The 27,752-nt window shown below is 38.9% G+C and overlaps 1 protein-coding gene across 2 annotated transcripts; it reads right to left on the bottom strand.

Moving 5' to 3' along the window:
• Positions 1–27,513, bottom strand: CHMP4C (charged multivesicular body protein 4C). 2 transcript variants are annotated; one of them, XM_055284839.2, is made up of 5 exons: positions 26,970–27,513; positions 6,383–6,560; positions 4,036–4,150; positions 1,221–1,374; positions 1–1,036 (listed from the first exon to the last, which is right to left on the bottom strand). In XM_055284839.2, exons 1-5 carry the CDS (start codon positions 27,328–27,330, stop codon positions 972–974), a joined length of 873 nt encoding a protein of 290 aa, XP_055140814.1. In that variant the 5' UTR covers positions 27,331–27,513; the 3' UTR covers positions 1–971. The 2 variants fall into 2 exon arrangements, with proteins under 2 accessions (XP_055140814.1, XP_055140815.1); XM_055284840.2 differs by having other exon boundaries at positions 1–1,018; positions 1,254–1,374; positions 26,970–27,280.
• Positions 27,514–27,752: the final 239 nt, after the last annotated feature.

The following is a 27,752-nucleotide window of genomic DNA, read 5'->3' as shown; positions in this document are numbered from 1 at the left end:
TTGTATTCAAGATATACTTTTAATTGCCAATATTTTTATGTATTTACAAAGAATATTCTGTAAAGTGTAAATAAATGTACAAGAGAGCAAAAAACAGAACAGAAAGAACACTCATGCATTTATACACTGAAGCCATAACAGCATCATAACGGCCTGGGAGTGTTCACGCAGTTCCCTAAGTGGCTGAATTACACCCAGGAGATTCTCACTCAGCAATGTAAGCTGTTAGTGCTTTCAGATGTTTTGGGAAATGCATCCATTGCTCCATTCCAAGCGTAATTGGTATAATAAATGTCAGTTAAAGCTCCTTTAAGATTTCAAACTGCAAAACTCAAGTGAAACTACTTATGTAGAGACTCATATAAGACTCCTCTACTAGAAGGGGCTCCCAAAAGAAACACAGTGTATTTACATTTACCATGGGTACATGGATACACATCATTCTCATAGGAAATAACGTTACTTCCCCCCTCCCCGCCCCCGGCTATACTAAATGTATCCTTTTTTTAGTTTTTGAGATGGACTCTCCCTCTGTTGCCCAGTCTGGAGTGCAGTGGCATGATCTTGGCTCACTGCAACCTCCATCTCCTGGGCTCAAGCGATTCTCCTGCCTCAGCCTCCCAAGTAGCTGGGATTACAGGTGCCTGCCACCATGTCTGGCTAATTTTTGTATTTTTAGTACAAACAGGGTTTCTTCATGTTGGTCAGGCTGGACTCGAACTCCTGGCCTCAACTGCCTCAGCCTCCCAAAGTGCTGGGATTATAGGCATGAGACACCGTGCCTGGCCTCCATCACTGATTCTATGTATATACATGACTCCTTTTTTACTTTTACTTAGGAGGCTTAAAACACAATTATTCATTCAGTATTATTATAAAGCAGAGTCTTTGTTAACTTCTGAACTTGGCAAAAACATTTTTTATATTTTATCTACAGCTCATTAATTTAGGTATCAAAAACGTATTTTAGTTTAGGTAGCCCAAGCTGCCAATTGTTTGATATCATCATCCTCTTCTTCTGCCTTCCGGGAAGATGCTGGAACATAAAATAGATAAAAATTGGTAATTGGTGACATTCACACTTTCAGCATAGCAAACAGGTACGAATTACATATAAACATGTGTTCAATATGAAATCAAAAACATGTGCTGAAAAGAATGGGCCTGGCTATCATTTTAGGCAACTATCTGACCACATGTAGTTGAGCTGGGTAACGGACCTGCTCGGGATCGACGTGCAGTGGAGGGCATGCCTGGTTTTCTATTTGGCTGTGCTGGGAGAGAAGAGGAAGGCACATTTGGAAGGTGGATATTTGTCATCTTCTTATTTAATTCCTCCTGTTCCAATTCTTCAAGTTCTGCCATCAACTCATCCTGAACACAGGAGAAAGGAAGAATTATGGAGTTAACGTTTCAAGACATGGGTTTCCTCAAACACAATAACAAGAACATCTGCTACCCAATTGATATGTGAGAACTCAGTGAAATGGAATATTTATTTTAAAACTAAGTCTTTTTTGCAACACTGAGCAATGATTAAAAAATGAATATTCTGGGTTGTGCAAATTTGTTGTAGTTAATCTTCTAATACTTCAGTAAACAGCCATTCAAGTAATTTGTGCTAGCTGAATATATAACCTCCCCACAGTTTCTGGGAAACTTACACCTTGCCTGTCATCTTTCCAATGTGTTCTTTTCTACTGTTTAGAATCCACAAAATGTTAATTGGTGGAAATAAATGTTTTTCTTTGGGCTAATGCTATTGGAAATAAAACAACAGGCATAGCAAAACCATAACATACAGAAAGTAAAAAGAATTAAAGGTGCTATGGTTCTTTTATCAAATCACCAAAGCCAATATAAATTATGCTGTGCATTTGGGTTGAGAAAAGTTCAATTCAAGATAGGTATACTGTATTTCTTTCTTTTAGCAATAGTCTGAGAGAGTCCGGTTTAATCTTAAACTATTCTCTGTCCTAAAAACTTTTGAGAGATAAGGCTAGTTTGAGACCTTAAAGATGTAAGTCAACTTATGCCAATTCTGAGATGACCCAGATAGTTCAGATCTCACTGGCTCCGTAAGTCCTCAAGTAGAGTCCAACCCCTCTCAGAGAGAGTTTGGGAGTCACAACTGAACTTGTCATTGATGGAATTATGAGGTTGTCACTATTAGAAATGACTTGGGACACCTTATATTCAACAAAGTAGATTTTTCTTTCATGGATGAATAACGAATGAGAGAATTCATTCATTCATTATTCAACAAATTTATTGAGCACTCACTCCTGGACAGGTTTTGAACTCAGTGTTGGGATGCAAAGTTGAATCAACACTCCCTATATTCAAGGAGCTTACACTCAAATGTCGGGGGAAGGCACATAAACAAATAATTATCCAATATTAAAGTGAGAGTAATAACACTGTGGGGAAAGAGAGAAGATATTTAAGCCAACCACAACATTTGAGTAAGTCAGTGGGTATCAGAATTGCAGCAAGCTAAAGATTGTCTGACCTCTATTAAATTTGCCTCATCAAAAGAAAATAAAATATGAAGGTGTAGAGCATTGGGCCATATGAAATAGCACAGTCAATATAGCTGTGTACTTGATGGATCTCCACAGGCTATATGAATAAAATCACATCACAATGAATACCCTGGTGTCCTATTTCTGCTCACAAAACAGTTAGGGACAAATACCATAAATATAGTAATGGCAGAACAAGCTATCCTATGCCAAATGTATGCCCAGAATTGCCAATAGTGCATCATAATTATCAACAGCAGCAGAAACATATTAATATTTTCTTTAGCAATATGATAACAACAGAGTAATCATCTCCTCCATCATTTTCATCCTTTAGGTACCAAACACTAATTTGACCATTGAGAAAAGAATTTTAGAACTTAAGATGTTTTGGAGATAATCCAGTGATCCAATAATCTTTATTATCATAGATAAGAAAACTAAGAGTCAGAAAAGTAAAAGGAACTTAAACAAAGTTTTTAACAAATGATGGAGCCCAGAAGTCCACATAAGCCCAGATTCCTTTCCACCATATCATAATGTACTCATTAGATGCTTACTAGTCTACATCAGGAGTTGGAAAACTTTTTCTGTAAAGGCCCAAATAGTAATATTGCAGGCTTTGCAGGCTGCATGTTTTCTTCTGCCCCATACTGTCCTTTGTTGTCATTGTTTTCTACAACACTTTAAAATTGTGAAACCCATCCTGAGCTTATGGGATATACAAAAACAGGTCATGGGAAGAATTTGGCCTGCAAGCCGTATTTTTGCCGACCCCTTGTCTACACCATTTTTAAAAGGTATTGATACCCCATTCTCATTTTTAGGGATTCCATGGAACCAGGTCTTACCTGCTAAATGCATTATTTTTAACATCACATAGATGCAGGAAGTTGGATTCTTTGCCATGCTAATCCAAGCTTTGGAAATGTTTCTAAATGTGTACCAATCCTACTTGTGTGTGCTTTCAGCAGAACAACTGAAATTCACAGTGCAGACATCACCATTATAATTATAGTCTGTCTGTATTATTAGACTGATTAATCTAAATGGAATGTGTGTGTTAATAATGCCACTCCACATTTATTTGGTTTCATAGCCTGAGTAATAAACAGAGGCAGCCTAACCTCTAATTTAACAGCTACAGAGCATGATACGTCTGTTTCATGCAGAATGATGAAGTCTACTTTGTTTTGCCCAGATGTGCGAGCACTCAGTTCCTCGTAATGGGGCTGTTTAGGCTTCAACCATTAAAAGTCATCAACTTTACATAATCACATGCTGTTCTTTCCTTAATAGCTGAAAACTTAACTAGGTGGCTGTTTGCCAAACTATATTAATCTTTCCTTTAAATCAGAGCTACTAACACTTTATTTTTCTCTTAAGAGAAGTACCTTTCTTAAAATATCACTTGTTCTTTCAGTAGTAAGGGAACCTGCCTACTGTATATGACGAGAAGCTACTCTTTATAGCAGCCACAATCCTGCATTCTTCATGTTGGGTTACGTACCTCATCAAAGTCATCACCAAAGCCAACCCGTTGAGAAAATGCTTCTGAGATTTCTTGGGCGATATCCTGTTGCTCTGTGATCTCTTGCATCAAATCATCTATTTTGTTCAGATCCCTGGGAAATCATATTTTGTTGAACATTTTAGAATTATAACTTATAATTATGAATTTAGATATAATCCTATATAAAAAATTCAATTCATTTAATATAAATTCTTAGTTATTTGAGTAGGATAAATATTCCTAATGATATTTATAAACTTTAAAGATAACATATTTAAAAAACTTAATAATCCATATATTATAAACATTAATACCTATTACATTTGGAACTCACTAAAAATAAAAGTATTTTATAACTATCAGTATTTATAGACCCATTTTGCAATTTTGTCTGGTAGGGCATATGACAAATTTAAATACGTGCTGCTGTGTATCAACTCTGCAGGAAACACTGCCACAGACCACCAGGACCACTGTAACTAGATGAGCTTTGGCAGCTCTTAGGAGCCCCTATCTGACAGCAGCCCTTTGTTGAAGCTAAATGCTGGGTCTAGAGATCTATTTTCTGTTACGCTTAGCAGCTCTGAGATCCTGGCTCCCTGAGGGTTTTTGCATAGCGGTGATGCCCTGAGAGGTTACTAAAGAGAGCAGGATTAAACCTATACAGCCCTCAGAAGAATTAGCAACTGCAGCAAATAAATCTAGGTAGCCACTTGCTCAGGATGGACAGCCGCTTTGAAGACATTTTCCAACACCTGAGCTTCACTGGCTCCTAAACAACCGCCTAAGCATGTCGGTGTCTACATGCCAGGTTCTGGTATGTTTCTACAGTAGCTTGTCTCTGAATAATTCCTCCAACTCTGAAACTAGGCCAGACTGATTGGATATAAGAGAAGTGACAATGTCCCTCATTATTAAGTCGCCTAAATACCAAAAGTTTGATTCCCAGTGGAAGTAATTTTTTTGTGAGTTTCTCTGACTCTGTAAGAGCTATTTTGACATATTTTCATGCAATAATCAAAAAGAATACTTTTACCTCCCTCTGACTATCCCTTATCTTTAAACCTTATTAGTTTATTTATACTGAATATAAAACAAATATATATTTTAAAAGGAATATGAAAAAATGTACGGCTCAACTTTGGGCCTGGGAACAAATTTTTGTCAAATGTAATACAATGGTATGATGCTGCCAAGCTGCCTGGAGAGAAAGGCTGATTTTGTGACACATTTTAGTATCCAAAAGCAATAGAGAATTTTGACTCTGATAATGAATCTAATGTCTCCCTGAAGCTGTCAAAATGGAGGCTGATTGTTCATGAATTATTCAGAAAGGAAAATGTTAGCAAGGTTGTCTTCACTGCCCCCAGCCACCACCATTTTCACCTTTTCCCACTCTACCGAAATTTGTCTACATCTCTTAGGCACTCATTGCTCTTGTGCATCCTTGCCCCAGGTTCCACTATCACGTCCAGTATCAGGAAAGGATCAGGTCCCAGGCATATTTCCCAGTGTGAATGTAAAGCAAATTGTGAATATTAATTATTGAGTGCTCAATTTGTGCCAGGAACTATATATACTAAGTGCATTATATCTAGTATCTCATCGAATCTTACAATAACCACGAGGTAAGTAAGTACTATTATAATCTCTAATTTACATATAAGGAATAATTATTCCTTATAACGTATAAGGAATAATAATTCCTTATTACGTTATAAGGAATAATAATTCCTTATTACGTTATAAGGAATAATAATTCCTTATTACGTATAAGGAATAAAGTATAATAAATTGCCCAAGGGATAGTCAGCAGTTGACCTGGGATTATAGCCCAGAAAATTTGACCCCCAAATCCATGTTCATGACTATTCTTCTGTGTCAGTGGTTCTCAGACATTGGTTAGCATCAGAATCACATGGACCCAAACACTTCGCAAGTTCAAGTAGCCCGGGCATCTGTGTGCTCTTTATTTATTCTCCAGGTGATTCTGAGTCCCTCCAAAGTTTGACAGCCACTATCCTATAAATCCAACACCCTCACACAGGTTGAAATCGAAGCCTTTTTTAAACTGTAGAATTAAAATATTTACAGGTACAGTTTCCAACAATCATAAAGTAACTGGGAAACATTAGAGGCAAAAATGAATGCCCTTTCTTTTTTCATGGTCTTTTTTGTTGTTGTTACTGTAACCTTTAATCTTTCTCTGAGACAGTATTTTATTCAACATGTCAAAGAGCCTCAAATGAGTAAACCCATTCCTGCCAAAATCATCATATGGTTCCAAAGGTTCTTCCCAACACTGAGGGAATTTATGATTCAGAGGGAGACCAGAGTCACTCACATGTTTTCATGAACGGATTTCATCGCTTTTGCTGCAAAGCCCATGTTCCTCAACACCTCAGTGTTGGTGTGTGAGTTCTCCAGGGCTTCTCTCTGGAACTCGATGGTAGAAAGTGTGCCATCAATCTGAGTGAGCTGTTTCTCGAACCTCTTCTTTCTCTTTAGTGCCTGTAATGCAGCTAAATAAGAGAGAAGCCACATTTATTAAGAAAGAGAAAGAGACACTAAATCAAGAGATGTTTGCTCAGCACCACTATGGACTTAGACCTGCTGATAATTAAGGACAATGAGTATACCAAAATAAACCTGAGAAATAAACAACTCATATTGTCCTCTCAATTACCTATACCAACTTGTACCATCTCCAACATTTTATTATTCTTTTCTTCCAAAGATCTGGCAAGTATAAGCAGATGGAGTCAGTTTTCCTATTCCAAAACGTATGCCATAGAAATGTTTTGTCAATGTCAGATTTTAGAAAAGGTCATAATTAAAAATATGAGTAAAAATCATACAATAGAAAAGTAAACCTTTAGAAAACATAAAGACCTTAATGGCAGTTGATTCTAGCCCCATTTTCTTAAAGGCAAGTTCATTGAGACCAGGGAAGTGAAGCGACTTGCTTAAAGGCAGACAGTTAGTGGTAGCTGCAACAAGAACTTAGAATGCTGAGCTTTATGTCTTGGTCTGAAATGATTTTGAGATGGCTATTGAGGTTACATCCAACTGTGAGCTTCCATGAATTCAGCGATGCTAGAGTTGTATTCAAGGATTAGATGGCACAACGGTGAGAGAAAAAAGCAGGGCCTTCGGAGAAATGATAACCAAATAATCTTCCCATTAACATTTTAACAAGATAACCTAACTTGCCTCACTCTAAAACCACCAAACAAGTAGAGCCCTCTTGGAAGGCAACCAAAAAAGGCCCTAAAATATCTGTTTTGAATAATGCATTTAGGGAGAGAGCAGGAAAAGAGCAGCAGCAGAATGTTAATATGAAAATAAGTGATAATTAAATGGAATTGGCAAAAGAACTCAAATGGTTTTATGGTTTCAAAGTAAAGCAGGTAAGTTATCACAACAGAGATTTTGGAGAGAAATCTCTCTTCTGTTTTCGTCCGTTTCTTCTTTTAATTGCAACAAATTTGATTGATTCATTCCAGTGCTTTTTCTATGGTGCACAAAGACTCAGCCATTATACTTTCTTGGTGGATTTTATTGTAATCAAGTATTACTCTCTATCCCATTCATTCTTTTTTTGCCTTGAATTCCATTTTGTTTTATATTGTTAATATGCCAGTTTTTTATTACAGTTTGTACTGAGATTGCAGGTGTGAGCCACCACACCCAGCCCTCCTTGTCTTTTTGATCTGTATTCTGGGAGAATTCCTTGACTTTATTTTCAGATCACTAATTTAGTCTTCAGCTATATTCATTCTACTTTTTTACGCTTTTTAAAAAAATTATGTTTCTCACTTCTAAAAACTTGTTTTTTAGTTGCTCATTTTTAAATGGCAGCCTATTCTTGTTTTATAGATGTAATTCCCTCTTTAATCTCCCTGCAAATCTCTGCAGCAAGCTTGAATTTCTCCCCAGAAAATGAGGTTTTCTTTTCTATTGCATCATCAGGCTGCAAATTGTCCAAACTTTTATGCTCTGCTTCCTCTTGAACACTTTGCCACTTAGAAATTCCTCCACCGGATACTCTAAATCATCTCTCTCAAGTTCAAAATTCCACACATCTCTAGGGCAGGGGCAAGATGCCCCCAGTCTCTTTGCATAGCAATAGTGACCTTTACTCCAATATCCAACAAGTTCCTTATCTCCATCTGAGACCAACTCAGCCTGGACTTCATTGTCCACATCACTATCAGCATTTTGGTCAAAGCCATTCTACAAGTCTCTAGGAAGTTCCAAACTTTCCCACATTTTCATGTCTTCTTCTGAGCCCTCCAAACTGTTCCAACCTCTCCCTGTTACCCAGTTCCAAAGTCACTTCCACATTTTCAGGTATCTTTACAGCAGTGCCCTACTCCCTGTGGTACCAATTTACTGTATTAGCCCGTTCTCCCACTGCTATAAGGACATATCCGAGACTGACTAATTTATAAAGGAAAGAGTTTTAATGGACTCAGTTCTGCAGGGCTGGGGAGGTCTTGGGAAACTTACAATCATGGTGGAAGGGGAAGCAAACACATCTTTCTTCACATGAAGGCAGGAAGGAGAAGAATGAGAGCACAGCAAAGAGAGAAATCCCGTATTAAACCATCAGATCTTGTGAGAACTAACTTGCTATTGAGACAGGATGGGGGAATCACCCCCATGATTCAATTGTCTCAACCTGGTCCCTCCCATGACACTTGGAGATTATGGGAACTACAATTCAAGATGAGATTTGGGTAGGGACACAGCCAAACCATATCACAGAATTACAAAACACTGCTGAAAGAAATCAGAGATGCTACAAACAAATGGAAAAAATCCCATGTTCATGGATGGGAAGAATCAATATTGTTAAAAAACAGTTAACAGATTCAATACTATTCCTATTCAACTAACAACATCATTTTTCATAGAATTAGAAAACAGATATAGTAAAATGCATAGGGAATGAATTATGAGCCCAAATAGCCAAAGCAATGCTTAGGAAAAAGAACAAAGCTAAAGGTACCACACTACCTGACTTTAAACTATATTACAAGGCTATAGTACCCAAACAGCATGCTACTGGTACAGAAACAGACATATAGACAAATGGAACAGAATAGAGAACCCAGAATTAAAAACTACACACCTACAACCATTTGATATTTAACAAAACCAACAATAACAAGCAATGGGAAAAGAACTCCATAATCAATAAATGATACTGTGATAACTGGCTAGTCATTTGTGGAAGATTGAAACTGGACCCCTTCCTGTTATCACATACAAAAATCAACTCAAAATGATATAAAGAGTTAAATATAAGACCTAAAACTATAAAAACCCAAGAAGAAAACCTAGGAAATACCATTCTGGACATATGCCTTGGCAAAAAGATTTCATGATAAAGTCTCAAAACCAATTGCTACAAAAACAAAAACAGACAAGTGGGGTCTAATTAAAGTTTCTGTATGGCAAAAGAAACCATCAGTAGAGTAAGCAGAAACCTACCGAATGGGAGAAAATATTAACAAACTATGCATCTGGCAAAGGTCTCATATACAGAATCTATAAGGAATTTAAACAATTCAACAGGCAATAAACAAGTAAGCTCATTTTAAAGTGGGCAAAGGACATGAACAGATTCTTCTCAAAAGAAGGCATACATGTGGTGAACAAGCATATTTAAAAAAAGTTCAGCATCACTAATCATTAGAGAAGTGTATATCAAATTAAAATGTAAATCAAAATCATGAGAGATACCATCTCACACCAGTCAGAGTGGCTATGATTAAAATGTCAAAAAATAACAGATGTTGGCAAGATTGTGGTGAAAACGTAATGCTTATACGGACCTGAAGGAATATAAATCAGTTCTGCCCCTGTGGAAAGCAGTTGGGAAGTCTCTCAGAGAACTTAAAACAGAACTACCGGCTGGGCGCGGTGGCTCACGCTTGTAATCCCAGCACTTTGGGAGGCCGAGGCGGGCGGATCACGAGGTCAGAAGATCGAGACCACGGTGAAATCCCGTCTCTACTAAAAATACAAAAAATTAGCCGGGCGTGGTGGCGGGCGCCTGTAGTCCCAGCTACTCTGGAGGCTGAGGCAGGAGAATGGCGTGAACCCGGGAGGCGGAGCTTGCAGTGAGCCGAGATTGCGCCACTGCACTCCAGCCTGGGCGACAGAGCGAGACTCCATCTCAAAAAAAGAAAAAAAAAAAAAAAACAGAACTACCATTCAACCCAGCACTCCCATTATGGGTATATACCCAAAGGAGTATAAATCACTCTACTAAAAGGACACATGCACCCTTATGTTCATCACAGCACTATTCACGATAGGAAAGACAAGGAATCAACCTAGATGCCCATCAACCATGAATTGGATAAATAAAATGTGGTATGTGTATTCCATGGAATACTATGCAGCCATTAAAAATGAAATTATAGTCTTTGCAGCAACATGGATACAGCTGGAGGCCATTATCCTAAGTGAATTAATGTAGGGACAGAAAACCAAATACTGCACATTCTCACTTACAAGTGGGAGTGGTATCCATGGACACAACGATAAACACCAGAGCTTAATTGAGAGGAGAGGGTCAGAGGAGGATAAGGGTCAAAAAACTACCTATTGGGTACTATGATCACTACCTGGGTGACAAAATCATTTGTACACCAAACACCAACAATGTGGATTACCCATGTAACAAGCCGGCACATGTACCTACTGAACCTAAAATAAAAGTTGAAAAAAAAAAAGGCTTACCACATTAAATCAGAGCTGTGTGAGGGTTTTCTCCACCACACAGGGAGAATGACCAACTGACCTGTGGATCCGTATCTGCTCGTGCATTTATCACACTATAGTAGAATTATTTCTGAAATCTATTCTACCTCACCTCTACTATGCCTAATTATAAGCCCTTGGAGAAAAGAGACAGCATCTTATTTACCTGTTTCCCCAGCACCTTGTCCAGTTCCTGGCACCTGGCCAACAAAATACATAACAAAAACTAACATTTATGGAGCATTTGCCATATGTTAAATTGGTGATAAGGGCTTTATGTGCATTATGTGATTTATGACATCTAATTCTCACAAGAATCCCAAGAGTAGATATTGGCCATTTTACAGAAATAAAATGAATAGATATTAAGTGAATAAATTTGATAATTTTGCACATAGAACAAGGACAGCATGATATAATGGAAAGAGTGTAGCCTTTCAACACCAGAGTGTGAATCCCTCTTCCATGACTTCACAGATGTATGTTCTTGGGCAAGTCACATCCCTTTTTTGAGCTTTAGTTTGCTGTTCTGGAAATGGGGATTATATCAGGCTAGGTGATTATAAGAATTAGTGATAATTTATGGAAAACACCTTATGTAGTCCCTGTGAATGGTAAGGATGTAGCAACTAAATAAATAGTAGCAATTTATACAACATTCATAATTACTAAGCTTGCATTTTTTTTGGTTTTTTTTTTACAGAGTCTCGCTCTGTCACCAGGCTGGAGTACAGTGGCGCAATCTTGGCTCACTGCAACCTCCGACTCCCTGGTTCAAGCGATTCTCCTGCCTCAGCCTCCCGAGTAGCTGGGACTACAGGCATGCGCCACTATGCCCAGCTAATTTTTTGTATTTTTATTAGAGATAGGGTTTCACCATGTTGGCCAGGTTGGTCCGATCTCCTGACCTAGTGATCCGCCTGCCTCGGCCTCCCAAACTGCTAGGATTACAGGTGTGAGCCACTGCACTCAGCCCTAAGCTTGCATATCTTATTTCTGAGACTACTGCATAACAAATTACCCATTTGTTTTACCATACCTCATCATAACAGAAACATAATATTACAAAACATTTCTACATTTCAATAGGTACAGCAAACAGTATTATTCAGCAAAGTATCCTATGAAGCTAAACTCCAAATATACATCCCCACCCAACGTACCCGGAAGTGGAATCTTCAGAGTGCATGTCCTCCCTATCTCGTCAGGCTGGTTCAGTGTCTGTACATATTTGGAACCGAATTGGTACCCATTGACCCTAAGGTATCACTCTTTTTTTTTTTTGAGCAACTTTTTTAAGTCCTCCATTTAAAAATATGTCATATTTCTTAGTAAAAATTAATTTTAGATAACTTTCTGAAAATCTAGAAAAGCAAATTGGTGTAAAGGGTAGAGCTGTGAAGCTCTAGACCTACGTTTTAATTCTACCTAAACCACTTAGTACCTGTGTGTAATAATCGTGATGCATGACCTGAACTCATCTTAAGTGACGTTCCCTCACCTGCATGACAAGAACAATAGTACCTAGAAGACAACAATAGAACATCATGCTCTAGGGTTGTTTACCTTCAAATCTGGGCTCCCTCATTCACATGTAAGGCTATGTGGCTTTACATAAGTTGCTTACTGAAAAATGGAGATATAACTCATTTAGTTGTTGAGAAGTAAATGAAATAGCATTCATAAAATGTTTCGTGCAGTGGCACATAGTGAGTGATTACTAAATGTTAGGGATCTTTATCAGCATCATTTCCTTTGTAGGTTGTCAGAACCACATGGTGGGACTCTCATGGTATGACACTGAACCTTACAATTGTTAGTCATTAGTAATAATAAGCTCTGGTTTAAACATAATTTTAAACACCTATGTTAGCATATGGTTTCTGCTTTTCAAAATATTTGGGAAATTTTTTAAAATTCACCAACACTTGGGATCTCAACTTACACTGTAACTCCCATACCACACACTACATATTGGCCCAACCAGAGTCCCAAACTCAGAATGAGCCAGGCAGATAATGAAATTAAGTGAAGCAGCTAGAAGGTCAGGGAAAAGGCCTTCTTTGTTTTTTTCTCCTGTGAGAAAGAAAGAAAAAGAGAGAGCTGTTTCTCTTCTATAAAAATAAAAACTAGTGCAATGGTGGCAATACAGAGCAACAGACACTGGCCTCAGTATAAGGGAGTCAAGAGGAAGAACTGGAGACCCCAGTGACCTGGGAGCATAAACCTGATCTAATGGAAGCAGCACTGCTGGGATTCAGTGCCAGGCTGCCTTGCAGATCTGTAGTCCCAGCCTACCACATGTTCAAAAGAGGCAAGAAATCTGGATTTCCATGCAAAATTCCCCAATTTTTACATGCTACTTTACATTTTTCTAAATACCTGTGTGAATGAAACCAGTAACTTCTGCATGGCTGGATCAGGTCCTAGGATACCTGACATTTACTATGATTTCTGCCTGGCACGTTAAGTTTCTCCCAAACGTTAAGACAGGAGGCTTTTGTTTCAAATAGCCAAGAAGTGTATGTGAGTCTCTCAGTGAGCTGTTTCTTGTATGAAATGATGATGCCACTGATACATCATGAGCTGGACAGGCCTTAACCTTGTCCCCTAATAAACAACTTGGGAAAGAAGCAGCTGTATTTTTTCAAAGGCATGCAACAAATGCTGCAAATCAAGCATTGTTCCTGGTTTGGCCAAAAAGGACATTTTCAGAGCCATGAAATTTAACCTGTGTAGAAGGTGCAGTTCAATCTTCCAAACTCCTGTATGTGCTTTTAAGCAGCTGATGAGATCTGGACAACATTCTTTCTAAGACAAAGGAATCTACTGTATTCCTTTGTGCTACAGAAACAGCCAGGAGTTTTGTCTCCTTGCGTAACAGTGATAATATTCCTTCAGCAGTGGAGTTGCAGAACAATGTCCTTTATGTACTATTGCTAACAGGATACGTGAAGAGTTCTTACTGCAGCCCATTGGGGATTGGAACTAAAATGCAAAAATTACCCATTTGAACCAAAATTTAACTATTCCTATGCAACTCCACTATGCTGCCAAGGGAGGAAGGCTTTCAGTCATTTATGCCAAATAATTTAAACTAGCAGAAAAGAGTTTGAATTTCATTGCTCATGTAATGAATAGGGCATTTTGGTTTTAAAAGTCAACCTGTTCTTTATTCATTTGGGGTGCATAAATGTGCACATTGTTAATCTATTAGTCAGCACACAGGAAGAACCTTTTAGGAACCATCATATCCAGTGAACACAGACAAACCTGTTTTTGAAAGGTGAAACCGCATTATAATAGCTTTTTTCTGTCCCAGGAATGATCTCTAGAGAAGGGCTAAAAGATGAGGCTTTAAAGAGTAAGCCCAGATATGAGAATGCTTAAGAGACATGTCACACGTAATTGCTTATGTCAGTTTTTGCTTTTAACTGGGAAGGTTCGTGATTATGTTTTATTTGAGGAACTTTAGTGTAAGCCCTGTTCTTACTCATATACAAATCACCTCATTAATTAAACAATACCTTCTATTTATGGCACATTGTTTTGGTTTTCAAAAAGTGCAATCTGAATAAGCATCATCATAGACATTTCCCAAATGGAATAAAAACAAAATATATCTGCTCAATGTCACAGGTTAGATTGAAAATAACTGGGGAAATATTAGAAAATTTTAACACGCATTTGGCCAGAGACATCCCATTATGAATTTTACTGAACTTTTTTACTTTTAAAAAATACTCTTTATTCATTCATTTCAGCCACTTAACAAGTATGTATTAAAGATCTATGACATGCCTGGCACTGTGTTAGGCACTGGAATGACAAAGAAATAAGGCTACAGTCTCAGAGAGAGACAAAATATGAAATGGGCAATCACCTATTCATCATTCAGCAAGCATTTATTAAGCACCTACTATGCTATAGGCACAGTTCCTAGGGATAGTAACATGTGTAAGTTACATTCTTTACCTCAAGTAGTAGAGAAGATGTAGAGGAGAATAAGAAGAGATATGTACGAGGTGCAGTGGGTACACAGAGTAATTTACGGGCTCTCTCTGGAGGGTAAGGGAAGGCTTCACAGACATCACTGTAGCAATAATCTTGTTCAACAGGCCTTACTCGGTGAGCAGTTCTATTTACATTACCATTTCTTTTCATATATGGAAAGAAATATGGCTACATTTCTTCTATGTAGATAAAGTCCCCAGTGACTGTCTATATGTATACTCAACACACTGATAAATAAAGAACATGAATGATGAAAAAGGTATTACACAATGGGTTCCTTCTATCCCCCAACCCTTTCTCCTACTACAAATCTCATACCAATGAAAAGCTTCTGTCTGAGATATATTAGAAATTAGGAACTATAAGCCTCAAATATAGAGCACATCTTCGTTTTAAAGATTTGCACTCCTGCTTGCCACAGCAGCTGAATCTTATATGTAACCTCCATATTTTTGGAGGTCTCATCAATATTAAATGTCACATGGAGGGTAAATAGCAATCTAGAAGAAGACCAACACACAACAGTGATATATAGGATTATATAATGCTAAAGCAGATGCCTGAGAAAGCAGTAAAAAGGAATGAGATTGCAGAAAGTAAATAAGAGATATTCTAAGGGCATTTGGAAGTGCAATATTGCTATAAGCAAGCTAGTAACTTTGGACTGAATTTTATGTTTAAAAAAGGTGATTGATTAATATTATAAAGTATAAAAGAGGAGAAAAATAGGCTGGCAGATCAGTGCCCTCTCTCTTCTCCAGAGAGATAGCAAATGGCCAAAGGAAATTAAGGTTATTTTCCAACAGAAATGATGCTCCTCATTCTAAAGAGCTTGAGGTTGTTTTTGAAGATGAGGCAATTCTTGCTATCAGGATATCATGCAAGAGAATATTTAAAAAGGTAAATCTGAGAAAGGAAGTTCATGATCTAAAAGTGCCTTGAGTTGTCAAAAAAGGAAGAAATGCTTGCATAAAAGACTTATTTTAAATACTCACTAAAATTCTTATCTCTTGTAGTTAATTGCTTCAGAAGTCAATTGCTGGGCGAGAGAAATTAACATATTTGACCAACATACCAATACATTAATTAAAATCTATTTGATATTCTTCGTAAAAATCCAATTAATTGTTTGTTACCAGTCAGAATATATAACTAATTGAATAAATGAGTTTTTTATTTGCTGCTAGTGTTATTAATAACCCCACAAATTGGTAAACTTTGTGGGCCTGTTATCATCTAGAATGTTTTTTAAGTATAAATACGAAACCATATTTATATATTTAACAGAAAAACTCAGAAATAGCTGATTATGCTTAATTTTACAAAGTAATTATGCTTAATTTTACAAAGTAGATGTGTGTACCTACAGATGTAATTTATTACATATAATATATTATGTATATATTTAATGTGATTCCATTATCTACTTGTAAAAAAGTACTCCTTAGTCATATGATGCAGCAATATATCATAGTACTGTGCCTGTGGCTTGCAGATGCTCTACCACGTGAAGTTCGAGAACCAGCAAACTGTATTCCTTTAGCCCCTTTCAATTCTCACTGTCTGTGGTTCTATGACTATTCCTTTGAGCCCCTAACGTCAAAAAATCTTAAAAAAATATATAGCTCCCCGTGTTAACTCTATTTGAAATTCTTTAAGAATAGATTTACCTTGAAATTCATGATGAACTATACTATTCTTTAATGTTTTCAAATACAAGTTAACACCAACAAATCAATATAGTTTTCATAAATAAACATTTTCAAACTGCTCACAAAATGATAAAGCATAGGCTCTTACATATCGGGTCTTTGAAATACTTGCAAATTAGTTGACCATGATCATAATTTTTTTCTACAGTTAACACAGTAGAAGTTTTGAGTTACAATAATATCTTTGTTCAAGGCCGGGCACGGTGGCTCACGCTTGTAATCCCAGCACTTTGGGAGGCCGAGGTGGGCGGATCACGAGGTCAGGAGATCGAGACCATCCTGGCTAACACGGTAAAACCCCGTCTCTACTAAAAATACAAAAAATTAGCCGGGCGTGGTGGCGGGCACCTGTATTCCCAGCTATTCGGGAGGCTGAGGCAGGAGAATGGCGCAAACCCTAGAGGCGGAGCTTGCAGTGAGCCGAGATAGCGCCACAGCACTCCAGCCTGGGCGACAGAGCGAGACTCCGCCTCAAAAAAAAAAAAAAAAAAAATCTTTGTTCAAACTCCAAGGTTATATTTACTTTCACTTTATATATATTAAATATATGGAAAGAAATGATAATGTAAATAGCACTGCTAAGCGAGCAAGGCCTGTTAAACAACGTTACTGCTACAGCAAATAAGACGCACCCAGTATGACTATGTAGCATATAACACCATGTGATAGAGCCAAAAAGATTCACTAAGACTTCATATTTAAATAAAGAATAAAATGTCTAAAGTGCTTGTTAAATATTTAGTTGCATAATTTTATTTCTCTAAATTTCCATCTAGGCTAAACATACACATGCAAACTTTACTGCATTTAAGCTAGATAGTTTACATTGAATTTTAATTTTTAAATCAAGAATTTAACTTTTAATGCAAGGCTTCCCAACTGTTAACAGAGAATGACCTACTTTTCCTTGCCCGTAATTTTAAAATTACCTTTCTCGTTTGCTTGCTTTTGGGGGCTTGTTTTGTTTTGCAAGTAGTGATTACAGTGTTGGTATTTTAAGTCACTAGATTAGTAGATTGGGGAAGAGATGATGGAGGTTGTGCAGAGCGATAGTAGTGGGGGCTTCTAGCTACCTGGAAATTCCTATAAATGAGAAATACCTGAAAAAAGGGTTTAGCAGTGGTTAAAAGAGCCATTGGTCTGGGTGTAATAGCTCTTACTGCTTTAAACCGTGATCTTAGAAGCTTTGAACAGGGCCCTAATTCTTTCCAACGAGCAATTCCCTGTCAGCACCAGTTGCTCGAAGTAAAGAATCAAAATGTCTAGTACAGGAAAAGTCAATTATTCAAAGAGTGGCATACTGTATGTTTCATACTTAATTCAGACTTTTGTTTGTTTTAATTTTATTTTTTCTTCTGCAAACTTTTAAACTGTGTATTTGTTAAAACTTCTATCACATGATAAGCAGAGAAGGTAGGAGAAACTAAAATTACCAGTATGCATGAAAAGTATGAAACTAGTTAAGTTTACTAAAGCAGATTGAGAATGTGACATTTAAAAATAAATCAACAATATCATCTGTATATTTTAAGTTCTGTGATAATTTTATTCCTTAAAAGTACAAATAGATTCACATGTACTTAGGCATAGTACAAAAAATGAATGTCAAAATAGATCCTTCTTACCCATTCCAAAGCTGACCCCCAAAGCCAAACCTTATAATTTTTTTTAACTGAGTATTAGATCCCTTGTCTTATTTATCACTGGTTAGAGTATCTGGTACTTTTCTCTTATATTAAAAAATCACCTGAAATAAGTGGTCCTAAGTACTGAGAAATAAACTAGTAGTACTAAGCACATCTGTAGGTAAGCTCACAGTACTCTCTTGCCATAATTCCTTGAAACTGTGTAAATCCTATGACTTTGTCAAACCATGATGTTAGTAATACCTTTTCTAACTTATTCTACCTTATTTTGGTTGACTCAATAAACTGCAAAATAGTATAAATGAAGGGAATTATATTATTTGCTTAATGTAAATATTTCCCCCAATGTGATGCCTTTCATCCTTGTGGAATTTAAATGAATAATAATAAATGTTTAAATATTTACAATACTGCTCCAAATTCATGAAAAAAAAAACCAGACATAATGTTATATAACATAAGAAACAGTAGCAATTGCTCTTCTAGAAGTTGCTACAATCCATCAGCAAACTGTGTCACACACACTAAAAGCAAAATTCTAGAACAAAAATACTCCAGTTTCTGAGGAGTTAGAGGATGATAATTACTCTAAGCCAATATGAGTTCACAGCTATGAAAAATACCAGAATAATTTCATAGGCTTCTTTTCTTTTGGTTGCTGGATACTGACTCAAGGAAAAACTGTAGCTCATCCACTAGCCTCCAAGCATTACACACTTCAGAATCACCCAGTCTTTGAGTACCAAGATCCTGAACCTTATTCCAGATCCCTTGAAACAGAATCTCCTGGTGTGGCATTTTTAAAAAGCTCTCCAGAGAATCTGATGAAGGTAACACACTATCAGTTCAGAAGCCAGCATTTGTGAACCCCAGGAGTGTAAATATAGTTCAGTTTTAGGAATATTATTCACAAGAAATATTGAGGGCATTGCTGAATAAAAGAGAAAAAGCTGGAGAAATAAGATGATAAGGACTAGAAATGTGGGTCAGGAGTATTTATAGCTAGATGAACATCTGAATTCATTGAGTGCTGATCTGTCGAACTGGGATTATGCCTTAGCTCCGGGGGTTCCCAAACCCCGGTTCATGTCCTGTTAGGAACTGGGCTGCAAAGCAGGAGATGAATGGCAGGCCGTTAAGCCTTACCGCCTGAACTCCATCTCCTGTCATATCAGCAGCAGCATTACATTCTCATAGGAGCGAGAACCCTATTGTGAACTGCGCATGTGAGGATCTAGGTTGTGCACTTCTTATGATAATCCAGTACCTGATGATCTGAGGTGGAACAGTTTAATTTCAAAACCATTCCCCCTACCCCCCCTCAAACAGCCATGGAAAAATTGTCTTCCAAGAAACTGGTCCCTGGTGCCAAAAGGGTTGGGGACTGCTGCCTCAGCAGATGAAACACGGTTGCTATCATGCAAAGGCCATCCTGAAATGAAGTCTCTAGTAGCATGCCAAGGTTCTGTCCTTGATTCTGTCTTATTCAATATTTTAACAACTTCTACAACAACGATAGAGGCTGCAGATCAAATTTGTGGCTAATTTAACTCAAAGAAACAGCTTGCATATAAGACAATAAAATTGGAATTAAAATCTTAATTCTAAAACAACTGAAAATAAGAGGATATTTACTAGAAATAAATGTCAAATACTAAATGCAGCTGAACATATTGATTTCCACGGGAGTGTGGGGAGTAATTTGGCTGGGAGTTTTAACTCTTTCCACATCCAATGGGAAAAAAGCAAGTGAAATGGGTATCTGAAAAATCATATTCAAATTGAGACTGTATTAATAGAACAAAATAAATAACAAGCCCAGGCCACTCTGTGCTGGCCAGTAACTAAGGGTGCAAGTGCAGTGTTAGTCTATATTGGATCCTTGCAACGGCTCAGAGAAGAGAGGGAGGTAGTGGGGAAGCTCAAAGTTTAAAACAACGACTTAAGTGAAGAGGGTTCCCAGGGCTAGGTGCCCATGCCTCAGGTTTCCCCACTGTGGGGTGAAAGCCCAAGTGGAGCTTCTGGTAAGGGAGGGAAATTAGGGATGAAGGTTGAGGGGAGGATCATGTTTCCATTGATCTATCTTTTCCAGGAGAGGGGTAGTTGACTGGGGAGTAAGATCTGGCTTAGGTATTCGTTGTTAATGCCCCAGGGATAAGATTTTTTTTTCCACCCCCACCCCCACCCCCCAGGCCTTAGAATACCGAGTATGGTACAAAACAATCAGAAAATCAAAGGCACACAAAGCAATGCATTTTAATGACTGATTCTAATTTGAATACTGGATAACTCTGAGACACGGTGAAAACCATGTTTACTAAACATTAAAAAAAAAAAAAGCTGGGCTTGGTGGCGCGCACCTGTAGTCCCAGCTACTCAGGAGGGTGAGGCAGGAGAATCACTTGAACCCGGGAGGCAGAGGTTGCAGTGAGCCAAGATCACGCCACTGTACTCCAGCCTGGTGATGGAGCAAGACTCCATCTCAAAAAAAAAAAACAAAAAAAAAGAAAAGAAAAAGAAAAAAAGAGTAAGCAGAGGGAAAGATGGATAGATATTTCATCCAATTATCTGAGTGATGATAGAGGAAGGGAGAAACAATACGAATGGGTGAAGAAGAAAACAGGATAAATAGAGAGTAATCCCTTCCAGTTTAACAGCTCATTGAATAATACTTCCTAGATTCTCAAAGTGGGGAGCAGTCATTGAGTTACTTGTTCAAAGTCCAGATTTCTGGACCCTATAATTAACCTACTAAATTAGAATCTTTAGTGAATATTTATGAGTGAAATATACAGAAGGAATTCTGATGCAGGTGATCTGAGTACCACATTTTGAGAGACTGTCTTAAGAATGGAGGTTACTAGGTAAGTTATATCTCCCAGGGGAACTTCCATCAAGCTCTTGCAGTCTATGGCTGTGTCGTTTTACCTGAGCCATGGTTTTGCTATCACTAGTTTGACATTCAATTAGCTGAATCTCTTTACACAGATGTCCTTCTGATCTGCAGTGTCTGAGGACTGCAGAATTGAGCTCTATGACAACTATGATAAAAAGCAAAATTAAGAGACCGAGGAGGTTCTTCCCACTGAGCTAAGAGTGGGATTGTGCACACTCCTTCTCTCCGAAGAACATCAAGTCCACATCATGATTCTGAAAGCAAATTCATCCTTACCAATACAGCCCAGGCTTCAAAGTGAGAGAGCTTATTCAATAGAGGACTCTCTGTCCCTGAGACCCACTTCACCAAACGGACACCTGATGAAGAGGTAGAACAGCCTCTGAACCCAATTTTCACTGGAATCATGTATAATGATACTGAGTAGGGGTTTTGGCCAAGTTTGCTTTCTCTCCATCTCAACCCTTAATCCTCATCAGCCCACAAATAACCCCGCACTATATCCACTCATTTTCACATATTTACATATTTGGAGTTGCTGCTAAGCCTGGGATAAGGCAAGCAACAGAGCTAGGAGTAGGATGAGGGGGAAAAGAGGCATGTAGGGTGCAAACTGCAAGGAAGCACTCACTCTCAAGGTCACACAATTGTGTCCTAGGCATCTCACCTGCCTCATCCTTGACCTGCCCCTAGTGAGAAAACCTCAGCACAGTAAGGAGTCACTGAGGAGGGTGAAAAAAGGTAGGCAAGGAACAGGAGACTTGAAGAATTGATTGCTGTCATAAAATATGTGAAAGGCCTTCAGAGAACAGATGAAGTAGATTTATTTGACGGTATTCCAGAAGACCAAATTTGGCCAAAAACTGGGCTAAGTACAGCTTTTAAAAATGTAATTAGTTTGTACCAAGAGCTAATGTTTATAAAGCACTGCACTAAATGCTTTACCCAATAATGTCATTCATCCCCACAACTCTGAGGATTTATGTCATCGTTGCCATTATGCAGATAAGGAAACAGGATGAAGCAAGTCAAATTATTGGTCTAAGGTCATTGAGCTACTAAGTGGCCAGGCAGGGATGGAAATCAAACGTAGGACTTTATTTGGCTGTCCGCTTTGAAGCCCAGGCTCTTAACTACAACACCAAGATACTTTCTATTAAATGTGCAAAAAAATGGATTGGGATATTATATTTAAGCAAAAAATAAATAAATAAATAAAGCTGGAATAGTGACCTGTAAGGTGTGTATTGCCAGATCAGTGTGGCAGGAGAGTTCTGCAGTGTGCTGAGATATTGATACCTTTTAGCTCCCAAGGCCGGAAGCACTGGGATAGGAACAGATCTTGTTTTTCCACCTCCTTAACATTCCTATGGGTTTAGGCTTCCCATCCTTAATCCTGGCCCACAGGTCAGAATCAGGTGAGGGCACTTTAAAAAAAACAGATGCCTGATCCCCACTCTAGTCGATTATATCAGAATAAATGGGGGTGGGCCCCATGCATCCAGGTGACTTTAAGATACAGTGCTCAGAAGAAGTAGAACAAAAAATTAAATGATATATAAAAAGTTTGCTTTTCCACAAAGTAGATTACCACCTATAAAGCAAGAGTTACAGCATAGTAATCTAAATAAACTGCATTCAAGAATCTCTGGCCTCCTAAAGTTTTTAACCAAATTATAACTCAAGCTCCAACTGTTACTCTTTTGGATCAATAGAGCCTTGGATAGCAACTGTTGCAAAATCAATTTATTCATGTTTACTCAAGTTCTTTTTGCTGGATGATGATGGTGACTGCCAAATAAATTTGAAGGGAGAAGAATTAGCTACCCCTGTACTACCTTGCTGTGATGTTGTAATGAAAGCAAGTTTCAGACTAAATTCTGCATATACATTATTAAACAAACATACACTGGCAAGCATAAAAAATAATTTGCCAACCTGTCCCATGAGCTCAATGAAGTCCCAACTCTAGGTACTTTGAGGTGCTCCAATTCACCCTGCATGAAAGGCTCACTGAGGAAGACAGCAACGTTCCCTGGCAGGTGCTGTGCCCTATTAGAGGTGCACACCATCAGAAACCCACCTAAACTAAGGACTGGACACTGCACTGATTTGAGATCTAGTTTCAGGCACCATTCTAGTGTTAAGTTAATTACACATCTAGTAGATTCACCCTGTTCATACAGGGGGTGGGTGGGGAAGGTACTGGAAGTGTCTCTAAACTGTTGTAGCAATCCACATATTTAGAATACGTAGAATTTCACCAATGAGGCCAGGCCCAGTGGCTCTTGTCAGCACTTTGGGAGGACGAGGCAGGAGAATTGCTTGAGCGCAGGAGTTTGAGACCAGCCTGGGCAACATAGAGAGACCTCACCTATACAAAAGAAAAATTAAATAGCTGGGTGTGGTAGTGCGTGCCTGTGGTGCTAGCTACTCAGGAAGCTGAGGTGGAAGGATCACTTGGGTCTTGGCGGTCAAGGCTGCAGTGAGCCCTGATCACACCACTGCAATCCAGCCTAAGTGACAAAGCGAGACTCTGTCTCAAAAAAATTCACCAGTGAGATTCCGTTTCTAACATTTATTTATTTATTTGTTTGTTTATTTATTGAGACATAGTCTGACTCTGTGGCCCGGGCTGGAGTGCAATGGCGCAATCTCTGCTCACTGCAACCTCCACCTCCCAGGTTCAAGCAATTATTTTGCCTCAGCCTCCCAAGTAGCTGGGATTACAGACACGCACCAACACATCTGGCTAATTTTGTACTTTTAGTAGAGATGGGGTTTCACCATGTTGGCCAGCCTGGTCTCAAACTCCCGACCTCAAGTAATCTGCCCACCTCAGCCCCCCAGAGTGCTGAGATTACAGGAATGAGCCACCATGTCCTGCCCCATTTCTAACATTTATTATGCTAATTAAAAGTTTTTCATTTTACCAGTAAAACTCATTTTGACATTTAGAATGCTGTCAAAGCTTCTGTTGTTGTAGAGAAATTGATGTTTGAAGAATGTGAAGTGGCTAGGAGTGTGGCCTTTTCTGGTATAATGCTACCTAGCCATTCAGAGAATATATTAGCTGACCAACCATCTCTAATAATAAAACTTCAATTGCACATAAATTATGTCACCCTGATTATCATATAAATTACAGCCATTCTAGCAACGGCATTGTGCCACACAGGGGCCATTTAGTAGTAAGTATATCAGGTTTTATTTTACTATTTTATATCACTTGGTGGCTAACAGAAGACAGTTAACTGTGTATACGAAGTTACGAAGTATATGAAGTTATCTGGTTTATTTAGAAGGTTCTGATATTGAGCGTGTTACCAATGCATGAGCCTAAGATTGAATTCTTTCCATAGCTTAGATTACAGATGACCTCATGCTAACCAGCCTCTTCTTACTCCCAGAGTCACTCTAGAAGCTCTGGGAGTTTCTAGACACTGACATTAGTGAAGCTTCCGAGGACAGAGTTAATGACTTTTCTATTTAAAATTAGGGCTAGGCGCAGTGGCTCACACCTGTAATCCCAGCACTTTGGGAGACTGAGGCAGGAGGTTCACTTGAGGTCCAGAGTTTGAGACTAGCTCGGCCAACATGGTGAAACCCCGTCTCTACTAAAAATATAAAAATTAGCTGGGTGTGATGGTGCATGCCTGTAATCCCAGCTACTCGGGAAGCTGAGGCAGGAGAATCACTTGAACCCAGGAGGTGGAAGCTGCAGTGACCTGAGATCCTGCCACTGTACTCCAGCCTGGGCGACAGAGTAAGATCCTGTCTCAAAAAAAAAAAAAAAAAGAAAAGTTATTTGCCATTCATACTTGCATCTATAACTTTCTTGATTTAAGGAAGTTAGATTGGTAGTCTTAATTAGCACTGTCTTTAAATTTTTTGTCTTTATTCATAAAGTCAAATTGAGATCGATTTTTTGTGCATTGCCAATTGAAGAGTACTTCTGAAAAAAATCAATAAAACCCACATTATTTTGCACTCTGTCTTTGAAAGCAAATTTACATTTTTACCACTTCCTAGAAGGAAATGGTCAATTTTTCAGATTTTTAAAACCAACGTCAGCCGGGCACAGTGGCTCATGCTTGTAATCCTAGCCCTTTGGGAGGCCAAGGCGGTGGATCACCTGAGGTCAGGAGTTCGAGACCAGTCTCACCAACATGGAGAAAACCCGCCTCTATTAAAAATATAAAATTAGCTGGGTGTGGTGGCACATGCCTGTAATCCCAGCGACTCGGGAGGCTGAGGCAGGAGAATCTCTTGAACCTGGGTGGCAGAGGTTGCAGTGAGCCAAGATCGAACCATTGCACTCCAGCCTGGCCAACAAGAGTGAAACTCTGTCTCAAAACAACAACCACCACCACCAATATTTGCTGAGCAACCATGGTAGACAAAGCTATACACAGATCCAAATAGATGGCAAAGGGAAGAAAACCCTTGACAGACACTAAGCAAATGTCAGAGTGTGTATCAAACTGAAGAGGAAGGGCCAAGTAACAAAATGACCAACAACATTTTTAGCAAGCCATAATGACATGGTCTTTCTTTAGAAATTGCCATTGAATAACTTCCCAGAATATTTTCAGACACAAAGTAAAAGTAGAAATCAGTACTTACCTCTAAAACAGGCTATAATATGGACAAAAGTTGTATGCAATAAAACAGCCTTTTTATTGTTGGTAGTAAGTGGGCATAAATGCAGCTGACACACTTTTACGGAAAGAGGCAGAGTTCTCAAGGTCATCTCCTTGAGACATCATTCCTTTCCTGCATTAAACAATGGCAGCATCCTGTAGAGTGAGCCAAATCTTCCCAAGGCTTCATTATGACTAAAGAAGCCCAACTTGAGGATGCAAATGTTTGGGTTTGGTGGTAAGCAGAGTCCTATATTGCCACTTCCTTTTCTGGGTCTGCCATTAACCTGGTGTTACAAGAGCAAATCACTTCAACTTCTCACTGAGTTTTCATCTGTGCCACAGGTGCTGTTTAGAGGTATTCCTGTAGAAGGAGCTGTATACTGAAGAAATCAATTACCTCTGGCAAAGAACAGGTGTTCAAGGTGCAACAGGAACACCAAGAAAGAATCATTACTGACTCAAAGTCTCTTGTGTGTGCCGAAAGTCAGTGATAGGAAATTTAATAATTAATTCCTCTACCTTCTTTTTTTAAGACTTCAACTGCCAAACATCCAGCTAAAGCTTTCCACAGCTGAGGAGCAAGGTAAACCACAACGTACTAGAATATCCTTTTCTGAAGACTTACGTGCAAGTTAAAATGTGTAATTTAATATGCAAACATACAGCAGAAAACTTCATGGTTAGTGTTGGAGTCAGCAAGGCTGGCCTAGAAAAAGCTGAACCAGGAGCAAAATTTACAGGGGTGCAAAAACACTCAGTAATCAAGACAAATAATATTTTAATGCAATATTTTTAAAATTCAAAATTAATACTAAAAAATCCACGATGAACAAATCATCACATTATAAAAAATAATTTTAAATAAAGAAGTGCTGTACATAACAATATAAGAGCTAGAGGCAAATGAAAAAAATCAATACCAATCCCATCTTTATTTAAAATTTTGATGTTTTCTTCATCATTTCTTTTTTGGCATTGGTTCTGAGTCCTTTTGGTATTGTATTAAAGCATTGTTCATCTTGATTACTGAGATTTTTAGCGGCCCCTTACATTTTGCCATCAGTGCCAGCGTCTAGCTCAACTCACTCTAGTCAGTGCCCTAAGAGTCAGTACCAGTTCCTAGAAAAGACTGCAGGAGCAAACCTGGCCACCTGGGGACCTCAGTGGTGTGGGCCGATTGTCCTCAAGGGAAAGGCTAGAGGTAGATGGGCTCCCGCCTGTGGGCCAGACCCCAGCCTACCTCGCTTATTCTGCGTGCCGTGCTTCTTGGCCAGGGCGATTTCTCTCTGGATTCGATTTTCCAGGTACTCTTGTTTCTTGCCCAGCATCTCCTCAGTCTCCCGAAGTCGGACCAGGGCCTCCTGGGGACTGGGAGCGGCTCGGCTCTTAGAAGAGCCGCCCCCTTTAAAGAACTTGCCCAACTTGCTCATTGCTGTGGAGTTGGGAGGGAGAGCGATCCCGGGGGCCTCTCGGGAGCTCCCCGGGGCCGCGCCGAGGGGACAGGTGAGCAAGGCAGCCCTCTCGGGGACCCAGACCGGAAAGGCGACGCTCCTGGGAATCAACAAGTCGTCCTGGACAGGTGACACACACTCCAGGGGCATTTCCTGGCTGCCAGTTCGGCCCCGCCCCGCGGCACAGCGGCTGGGCGGGGAGGGCACCGCTGGGACGTCGGCTGGCCGGCGCCACCCGGCCCCCTGGGAGTTGAGCGAGAGCAGAGAAAAGTTGAAAAGACCGACAAAGACTGTGGGAAGTTGGCTTTTATCCACACTAGGGACGGTCCCAGGAACGAGGAACTAGTTTGTGAATGGCTCAAAGAAAAGCAAACCGATGACCAGGGGTCTTGTGCAGGACCTGAAAGTGTAAGTGCGCAAGACTGGATATGCAAAATGCTTTATTCCATGGGTGTCTTTTGTGTGTGAGTGAGCATAGCGTTCCTGTATTCAGGCCTCTGTTCTTGTGAATAAGAATATTCAGATCTTTTCCTCTAAGTGTATGTCATGTAGATATGAGTGTGTGGATACAA

Source organism: Symphalangus syndactylus, chromosome 7, assembly GCF_028878055.3.
Source record: "Symphalangus syndactylus isolate Jambi chromosome 7, NHGRI_mSymSyn1-v2.1_pri, whole genome shotgun sequence".
Lineage (NCBI taxonomy): Eukaryota > Metazoa > Chordata > Mammalia > Primates > Hylobatidae > Symphalangus > Symphalangus syndactylus.
Note: the sequence above shows the minus strand (reverse complement) of the source record. Positions and strands in the feature narration are given on the sequence as shown.

Coding starts and splice junctions, on each gene's coding strand:
- CHMP4C (XM_055284839.2), bottom strand. CDS start 27,330: ATGCCCCTGGAGTGTGTGTCACCTGTCCAGGACGACTTGTTGATTCCC. Junction 6,561..26,969: donor CGGCACGCAGAATAAGCGAG/GTAGGCTGGGGT, acceptor TCTCTTATTTAG/CTGCATTACAGGCACTAAAG. Junction 4,151..6,382: donor AAATCCGTTCATGAAAACAT/GTGAGTGACTCT, acceptor ATGATTTCCCAG/GGATCTGAACAAAATAGATG.